Consider the following 10,559-nt stretch of genomic DNA (forward strand, 5'->3'; position numbering starts at 1 on the left):
CTGAAAACTTTGGAGTTGGAGATGTTGAAATACTGATAAACAACAATGCCAAACGAACTGATTTAAATAGTAATTACGATTAAGAAAAAAACTTGGGTTTACTGGCGTCTTTAACAGTTTGAAGAGCAGAACCTTTTGAGTTTTCAAGTTGTGTTATTATGAGTGTTAGTGATCATTGTTGAACAATTCAATGTAGTGTTTCATACTATCACATTTGTGAACTGCTTCATATTCTCAGTTGTACTACCTTATAAACTTCAAAAATTTGTAATTAAATTTAGTACAAAATATCTATAATCTAAACTTGTGAATTGTCACATTAGCTTCATTGATCAACAATGATCACTAACACTCATAAACATAAATCAGCAAAAACCTAACACAAAGTATGTTAAAAATGTATTCAGAATATCAATAGTTTTTCCTTAGACCATAGAACGAATATTCAAACAATATAAACAATCATCATTACAGATCAATAAAAAATTCAAACAGACGCATATTCATAGATGAACATATAAAACAAAAAATAAAAAACTGATGGATAAAGATGAGAAAACATTACCAAATAAAAACTGGTGCATGAAGAAAAATAATACGACGATAATAGATGAGTAATAATGAAAATACCGATTGCAATTTTTCAGATATTTGGCGATGATATTGCATCATCAGAATAGTAGTCAGAATCCTAAAGTAAATATCAACAAACCCTAATTAATTTTCGGATTAAAAAATAAATTGATATGATAAATCGGGAGAATAGGTATGAACAAAAACCCACCTCAAAGTATAAACAACCAACAACAATGGAGGATGAAAAGGGTTTATTAACCCTAAAACGAAATTAGAACCCTAATTTCACATACAGCCATTCGTCTATGAGAATTAGAACCCTAATTTCACATACATCCAATTTCTTTATATACCGATGTTTGTATGATGAAGGATATGATAATACTCCGTAATCTGACACAAATTATGATTGAACCCTCAAGATTATGATTGTGAGAGCCGCTAGGGCTGTCGCGTTCAAGATGACAATTGTTACATCGATTCGTTATAGATGATGATGATGAAACTGGGAGCATGGTGTTATACGATTGATATTTTATTTAGAATCCGTTTACGATTGGAGGCATCCATGAAACCATTGTTTAACCCTAGAAAAAAAAAAGACCCCTAAAAATCCCTCAATGTCCCGTGCGTGGTTCACTTAGATGGGTATTTTAGGTAGTTTAACGTAATTTTATGATTTATTAGCTAATAATGACAAATGATTGATATGAGCCATTGGATGAAGGGGTAGGTAAAAGTAATTTTTTGATCTAAGGGTTATAAAGGTGTTTTTGAAAATATTTATTACCTAATAAAAACTCTATTTTAAGGTATAGAGTAGATTGTTATTGTTATTATTTGATTTTTTTATACTTTGAGTTTTTTTACCCATTTCAGTTTATGTCATTTGCTTCTATTTTTTATTTTTTTTTACTTTTCATAATCGAATTTAGCTAACGTTCTTCCGCCGCATTACGAGGGTGCCGCAACTAGTTTACATTAAAAACAAAACCCCATAGACAACATACCAGTAGTATATAACTTTTAAACATTGTATACAAAAAATTTCAAACTTTCACAATTTGATCAACGTATAGGAACTCAAATTCTTATTGAGCAGCCGAATTGAATTCACAGTTTTAGTTGTCGGTTCACATTTAATTTCATCCAAATAAATCAAAGTTTTAAATATTGTCAGTCTGTAAAACAATTTCAAATATCTCCCTTCATAAATAAAACCATATTCAAATTCAAAAAAATACACACATAAGTGCAAAACATACACATTCAAATACACTCGGCTTGTCTCAGCTCGGCTCGCCTCGGCCCAGCTCGGTCCCATTTAATCAGCTTGGCTCACTTATATGGTCATAAACTTGAGGCCCACTCCTTTGTTACTCTCTACAACTTTATGTTAAATTTAACAAACTTTTTCTCCACAAACATTCACCCCTTTCATTTCTTCCACCCATGGAATCCATACAGATGATCACATCTCCATCACCATCAACCGTTTTCGACTTCAATTACGACAACAGCGGCTCCACAACACCGTACGCCACCGCACCTTCAAGTCCTCAATCCACCATCCCATTCACATGGGAAGAAAAACCAGGCATTCCAAAACAAAACGACGATTTCAAAGAAGACGATGATACAGACTTCGCATTCGGGTGTCTCGAACGACATTCGATATCAGCAGCTGATGAGTTATTCGATTGTGGCAAAATCAAACCATTAAAACCACCACCAGGTTTGCATACCTCAAATGACTCGCCTAAATCACCTAAGTCTCCGAAATTAAGATTTAAAGAAGCGTTGTCTCCGCGTAGTAGGAAGAAAGATTTTGATCCTTTTTCAGAGGCATTAAAACAAACAGCCGGTGAAAGTAAAGAACATGAAGATAAGCAAATGGGACGAGGTCGAACGACTGAAACGAGCAGACGGAAAGTGTCGAGATCGTTATCGCCTTTTAGAACCGCTCGCGTTGTAAATGACAGGGAAAACTCGACCGATAAATCGTTGCCAACGAATTTAACATGGTACGTTTTTTTTAATGTCAAATATAGTAATTTTTACATAGCATAAAGTGATAAGAATGTTAAAAAAGGATGTTACTATGTTGGTACTAAAAATGTATTAGTAGACAGTTATTACCCTGGAAGTTGGCAGTACAATCAAATTTTTTAAAAACAATTTATTTTATTTATTTATTTTAATAAATGTGTACTTTTTTTAGATGATGTTGTTTAATGTTAGGGGAGTTCATCTGTTCGATTTTTAGTTACTACGTCTTATCTAATTTGGTGTGTTGTTTAAAATCTCTTGAAAGTAAAATTGAAAACCGGAACTAAATTTAGATTTAAAACTAAAACATAACTAAAAACTGAATATGAATTTGATTCGGTTTCGGTTAAAACTGAAAATAAAATATAACTCGATCAATCATAATGTAGGATCGATTAAGGTCCACTTACAACATATAAGCTCATGAGTTCTACATATAAGCTCTAATACCCTTTGTAGGATCGATTAAGGTCCACCACCATGTACAACATATAAGCTCATGATTTTCACATTTCTATAAAACAAATTGGTGATAGATGGATGTTCTCCTAAACTTATATACAAGCATTTATTTCTTTCTTATTTCTATGTGGGACACACTATAACCGATTAACTCTATAACCGATTAACTCCAGTACTCCACACATAAAAGTTGATTATGAATTCTACTTTTGAATAGGCTACATTTTTTAATGATTTATTATATTATTAGTTGAATTTGATTTTCGATTCTCAAATTCATAAATTGCAGAACTGAAAATTGGATTCATATTTGGAAATCAAATTAAATCTAGTTTACTTTTTTCCTTCTATTTTCATTTAGTCCAATTTCCAATTAAACGATTTGAAATTTAATATTAAATTTGTTAGTTTAATATCTATATTTATATTTATTTATTGATTTATTGATTATTGATTCCCTATTGTCATGTGCGAAATATGTACATTTATAATCAGCATAGACCTCCATATCAATATTGGAGGCTGCAAAAAATTGTAATCAAATAAAGGGATAACTAATAGTATTATTTTATTTTTTTGCTTTGAATAGGTACAATAAGTGGAACTTAAAGAATTTGTTATTATTTCGAAGTGCATCAGAAGGAAGTGTGACAACAAGAAAGGATTCATTGAAGAAATATATGTTGTTGAAAAAGAATCAAACTTTTAGTTTTAGAAGCACTGATAGCTGCGATTCGATTAAAGTATCGACGGATAAAAATGATTTTACAGTCGCAAAGGAGGAGGCAACAAAGAAGGCTAATAATTTACCATACAAATCAGGGTTAATGGGTTGTTTAAGGTTTAATCAAAATGCAAGAAGTGTTCATGAGTTTTCTCAAGGGATTAATTCATTTATGAAAGGATGATGTTTATGTTGTATAATTGTTTGTTATTGAAATGAAAAAGAAGTTAGTGTTGATATGATTGCATTCGAATTCATCAGAATTGTTTTCTGATTTTTTGTTAGTCAGATACTTACATAGTGAAAGTTATAATTTTTACTTGTAATGTGAACCTTTTGTTTTATGTTCTATGAATCTATTTGTCCATAAAAGAATGTGCAAGCGTAACAATCAAGATTTGTAAACTATAAACATGTACTTTAATACCTATTTTCGACTAACAGCTTACAAGTATTAGTACAGGACTAGAACTTCTTAGCGTGATGAGGTGAATTGCATATTGATGTTTACCTTCGAAATAGAGTCCTTGCAGATCGGAATCATGGTCTAAAGCCGTGTGATGGCTTTTTTTTTTGAAAGCCAAGAAACATTTTATTAAAAATAAAGGATATTACAAGAGTGAGGGCCAGGGCCAAAAGCTGGACCCCCAATATACATACTCGAAGCAATGGACCAGAATATACAAAACTATAAGCTGGAGACTTCGCCGTCTAGTGCTATGCGGCTAAGTTTTTAAGTTCTAGAATGAGAAAGTACTGTGTGAGAGAGAAAATATGTTCTCTGCTACAAATCCAAGTGTTTGAAAAGTAATGACCCATGTGGCCTATTTATAGGCGTGGGTGCTCCGTAATGTTCGGAGACACGTGTCCCGTTGCCATTGATAGATTTATGCGAAAAGTGCGTAACCGACTTTGTACTTTACGTTGACGTGACATGTGTACTTCGCACGTGTTATTTTTAGGGCTTAAGCATAGGTAGCGGCCTGCAGCACTTACACAATAAAGGAAGGTAGTAATCCTTGAATGTTTATTAATCTGTGCTCTGCTTATATACACGCAGGCATAACACATATACAACCGATATACATGGATCATGATAACTACAAATGCTATTATACAGGACATTCCTATTGACTAGCAATATCTATTCTGTTATATGACTAAGGACTAATACTAGATAATTACAACAGTACATTACATTATATTTGTACATAATGTTTACGTAATGTTTATATTAAGTCTTATACTCCCCCGCAGTCGAAGCGTTCGAATCCCGAAGGCAAAGACTGTATCTAAATTCCTCGAATAGCACGCGTGGTAGTCCCTTCGTGAAAATATCGGCGATTTGAAAACGTGTAGGGACATGTAATACTCTGACTTGACCTCGTGCCACCTTTTCGCGTACAAAGTGAATGTCTAGCTCAATATGTTTTGTGCGTTGGTGTTGAACCGGGTTACCCGACAAGTAGATTGCACTTACATTATCACAAAAAACAAGGGTAGCTTTGGTTAGAGGTCGATGCAGTTCTAGAAGTAAATTACGTAACCAACAAGTTTCGGATACAACATTTGCAACACCCCGATATTCGGCCTCGGCGCTTGAACGGGAAACCGTTGCTTGTCGTTTGGATGACCACGAAATCAAGTTATCACCTAAGTAAACACAATAGCCGGAAGTAGATCGGCGAGTGTCAGGACATCCCGCCCAATCGGCATCCGTGTAGGAGATGAGAGACGAGATGGTACTTTTTGAAATTTGAAGACCAAATGAAATAGTGCCTTTGATGTACATGACAATGCGTTTCAAGGCTTGCATATGAGTATCAAGTGGAGAATGCATATGGAGACACACTTGTTGCACCGCATAAGAGATATCAGGGCGAGTAAATGTTAGGTATTGTAACGCCCCGGCCAAACTGCGATATAGTGTTGGTTTAGCGTAAAGTTTACCGGCTGTGGAGCTTTGTTTATCGAGAGTATCAACCGGTGTGCTGACTGGATTGCAATGTACTAAATCAGCCCGTTGAATAATGTCACGTGCATATGCGGTTTGATCAAGAAATAGACCTTTGTCGTTGCGTGTAACCTAGATACCAAGAAACGAGCTCAACGGACCTAAGTCTTTCATAGCAAATTCGTTTGCTAATAAATTAATAATTGAATCACGCAAGGTAGATGAAGAGGTGACTAAGATAATGTCGTCAACATATAGTAATAAATAAGCAATGCCGTTTCCATTATGGTAAACAAAAAGAGAGTGATCACATTTGCTATGTATAAATCCAATGGTGGCGACAAAATCAGCAAATCGTTGATACCATGCACGCGGAGCCTGTTTTAAACCATAAAGTGAGCGTTTGAGAAGACAAACAAAGTCGGGATGTTTGGCATCACGAAATCCCATAGGTCGGTGCATATATACCGTTTCATTTAAGGAACCATGCAAAAATGCGTTCTTTACATCTAGTTGGTGTATGGGCCATGATTTTGAAACCGCGATACTTAGAACCGTACGTATGGTAGCGGGGTTAACAACCGGACTAAAAGTGTCATAACAATCTATACCAACTTGTTGAGCGCGACCGTCACCTACTAAACGTGCTTTATACCTTTCGAATGTACCATCAGATTTCGTTTTATGTCGAAAAATCCACATTGACCGAATAACATTCATGTCCGGTTTGCGTGGTACAAGAATCCATGTTTTGTTATCAACAAGGGCTTTGTATTCATCGGCCATAGCACGGTGCCAATTAGGGTCAGTCAAGGCTTGTTTGGGGTTAGAGGGTATAGGTGAAATGGAGGTCGAGACAGATAGATTAAAGGGGACCCGGGGCTTAAAAATGCCATCCATACTTCGCGTAGTGATTGTTCGAGTGGGATGAATGGTAGGTTGAGTTTGAGAGGGCTGTGAGGTTACATGATCAGAAGATAAAGGAGAGGGAGTAGGTGTCAAGACCTGTCCTAATCCATCCGGACAAAGTCCATATCGATTACAAACGATTCACAATAGTTGGTTACATCGCGAGGTACTTGACCTCTATATAATACATTTTACAAACATTACATTCGTTTTTAAAAGACAAACTTGCTTTATATCGAAAATTGACGACATGCAAATCATTTCATAATATATTCAACTATAATTGACTAAATAATAATCTTGATGAACTCGACGACTCGAATGCAACGTCTTTTGAAATATGTCATGAATGACTCCAAGTAATATCTTTTAAATGAGCAATTGCACAGCGGAAGACTTCTTTCATACCTGAGAATAAACATGCTTTAAAGTGACAACCAAAAGGTTGGTGAGTTCATTAGTTTATCATAACAATCATTTCAATATTTTAATAGACCACAAGATTTCATATTTCAATTTCTCATAACCAAACGTCCCATGCATAGAGACAAAAAATATCATTCATATGGATTGAACACCTGGTAACCGACATTCACAATATGTATATAAGAATATCCCCATCATTCCGGAATCCTCCTTCGGACATGATATAAATTTCGAAGTACTAAAGCATCCGGTACTTTGGATGGGGCTTGTAGGACCCGATAGATCTATCTTTAGAGTTCGCGTCAATTAGGGTGTCTGTTCCCTAATTCTTAGATTACCATACTAAAAAGGGGCATATTCGGTTTAATAACCCAACCATAGAATGTATTTTCGATCACTTGTGTCTATTTCGTAAAGCATTTATAAAAGCAGAGCATGTATTCTCAGTCCCAAAAATATATATTGCAAAAACATTTAAAAAGGGAGCAAATGAAACTCACCTAAAGTATTTTGTAGTAAAAATACATATGACTATATTGAACAACTGAACAATGCAGGGTTGGCCTCGGATTCACGAACCTATATTATTCATATATGTGATGACTCGGAAATTTCTGACCAAATTTAAACTTAATATTTGTATGATTAATATTTCCGACGCGATAAGCAAAGTCTGTAATACTGAATCTCAAAATTTTTGAACTACTTTCATATATATTCAAATACCTTTCGGTTGTTCTCGACGATTCGCGAATAATTATATGTATATAGATACATATATATATATATATATATATATATATATATATATATATATATATATATATATATATATATATATATATATATATATATATATATATATACTATAACTTGAAAACGTAACAATGTATTAATTGTTTGATAATGTACATTAAACTTATTGGTTTAAATATTTATTTGAATATATATGATAAGTTAGAATATTAATTGTATGAATAACTTACGACGTATATTTAAAACGTGTTTATGAATGTTGAAAATATATATTAACTTGGTCATAAAACGATTTGTTATTATATATATATATATATATATATATATATATATATATATATATATATATTAACAAATAGCGAGACAATGATTTATAGAAGTAAATGACCAAAACACTCGAAAGTTTAAGATACACTTTGAATGATATAGTTTAGTGATAATTTAAGACTATATTTTGATAAAGGTACGAGTCACAAAACGTAAATTACGAGTTTTCGAAGCGTACGAAAATGCGTTCGAGAAACCGGAACCGGGACATAAGTCGAGTGACAACGTACGAGTCATCGGAACGAAAATTAAAAGTCAACTATGCACATGAATTTAATATAATATATAATTAATTATTTAAATTATATATATTATATATATTATATTTAATTATGGCGACAAACAAGAAAACAAAAATATGTGAGCTGGATCTGACGGCCATGCGATCGCATGAGAAATAGGCATAAAACCCATGCGATCGCATGGGCATCAGAATCAGGAATTATGCCTATAAATACCAGGTTTCTGCGCGAGTTGTTTTACACATATATTACTATGTGTAAATTTATTTATTTAAATTATTATTATTATTATTATTATTATTATTATTATTATTATTATTATTATTATTATTATTTATTTTATTATTATTAATAGTATTATTATTATTATTAATTATATCACTTAAAATAATACGACGAGGTCATGAGCGTGTCACTTTCAAAATGGGTTTTCAAGTGGGATAGAGCTAAGGAAACTATGGGTTATTACTAAGGAGGTTATGGGTATTGTTCGAGGGTTTTGCTCGTAAGTCAAACCTAGTGTTTATCATCTCCGTTACTTCTACGTACTATCCTACAATATTGAATCTTAATATTGATACGTAAGCACTCATATTTTATCTTTTATATATTAATTGTATATCCATGTCTAGTGCTCGAGTATATATATTTATACATACGTGTATGCTAAATTTCTTTGTTAAACAGTTTATAATAGATCACGAATTAAATACATATATTACTGGTAAAAGGTATATGATATACATGTTTTTGAAAAGCTGGCGAAAAATCAATAACTTTTCATTTAAATATCGAATAATTTCGATGAACGGATTAAAAGATATGAGCAACTAAATTATGATTGAAGTTAATTGAAATTGCTTTTGAATCTACAATTAAGATTTAAACAACTTGTTTACGAGATTGATAAATTGGATTTTTGAATATTACCAACCGAGTAAATGAATCCTTATATAAGGTACGCCTCGCTTTGTTAAACTATTGTCAAAATTGACTTTTTGAAACAACATTGGATAACTTTTGTATATCGATATCGAGCATTAGGATTGTGATACACTATGACCTGACCTAGCTTGATAGACATTTATTGACCAACATATGTCCTCTAGGTTGAGATCTACGGTTATTTGGTAATCCGTGTTTCGATCACATTTTGGTGAACGACTTTATATGCTGCTAAGGTGAGTTTCATTGCTCCCTTTTTAATTGCTTTTGCAATATATATTTTTGGGCTGAGAATACATGCAATTTATTTTAAACGCAATGGATACAAGTACATACTAAATTCTACACTGAGTTTGAACCGAAAATCCCTTAGCTTTGGTAACTAGTAACTGCCGGTTATAAGAACTGGTGGGCGCGAGTAGTAGTATATGGATCCATAGGGCTTGATATCCCCGTCCGAGCTAGAGCACTAGCCTTTTAACGGACGTATGCTATTTGAGAAGCGTACACGTTGGTTTGCGTGTATTATTAAGATGATTATACAAAGGGTATAAATTATATATACGTTAAGTTTAGTTACCAGGGTGCTCAATTTCGTAGAATATTTTGATAAACGTTTCTGGATGAAACAACTGAAATATTGTGATCCACCTTTATATACAGATTATACGAAACATTAAAACTATGAACTCACCAACCTTTGTGTTGACACTTGTTAGCATGTTTATTCTCAGATTTCCTAGAAATCTTCCACTGTTTGCTTAGATGTTAGACAAGCTATGTGCATGGAGTCTTACATGACATATTTTTCAAGGAAACGTTGCATTCACCAAATCATCACCATGTATCTTATTTTGACTGCATTGTCAACGGAAGTACTGTTGTAAACTATTATTTATGGTGATTGTCTATATGTAGAAATCATCAGATGTCGAAAACCTTTGATTTAAACATTCATTTATGATGTGCCTTTTCAAAAGAATTCAATGTTTACAAAACGTATCATATAGAGGTCAAATACCTCGCAATGAAATCAATGAATGACGTGTTTGTCCATATGGATTTGGAGCGATCGTCACAGTTGGTATCAGAGCGTTAGTCCTACTGAACCAGGTCTTGCATTAGTGTGTCTAACTGATAGTTGTTAGGATGCATTCGTAAGTCTGGACTTCGACTGTGTCTGCATGTC

The 10,559-nt window shown here is 33.4% G+C and overlaps 1 protein-coding gene across 1 annotated transcript; it reads left to right on the forward strand.

Annotated features, from left to right (window-relative positions):
* Positions 1 to 2,028: 2,028 nt before the first annotated feature.
* LOC139842773 (uncharacterized) lies at positions 2,029 to 3,995 on the forward strand. The gene is made up of 2 exons (XM_071832880.1): positions 2,029 to 2,600; positions 3,677 to 3,995. Exons 1-2 carry the CDS (start codon positions 2,029 to 2,031, stop codon positions 3,993 to 3,995), a joined length of 891 nt encoding a protein of 296 aa, XP_071688981.1.
* Positions 3,996 to 10,559: the final 6,564 nt, after the last annotated feature.

The sequence above is a fragment of the Rutidosis leptorrhynchoides genome, chromosome 4 (genome assembly GCF_046630445.1).
Source record: "Rutidosis leptorrhynchoides isolate AG116_Rl617_1_P2 chromosome 4, CSIRO_AGI_Rlap_v1, whole genome shotgun sequence".
Taxonomy (NCBI): domain Eukaryota; kingdom Viridiplantae; phylum Streptophyta; class Magnoliopsida; order Asterales; family Asteraceae; genus Rutidosis; species Rutidosis leptorrhynchoides.

Excerpts from the sequence above, each read along its gene's own strand:
- LOC139842773 (XM_071832880.1), top strand. The coding sequence starts at position 2,029 with ATGGAATCCATACAGATGATCACATCTCCATCACCATCAACCGTTTTC. Across the intron at positions 2,601-3,676 it reads TTGCCAACGAATTTAACATG|GTACAATAAGTGGAACTTAA; the intron begins GTACGTTTTTTT and ends TGCTTTGAATAG.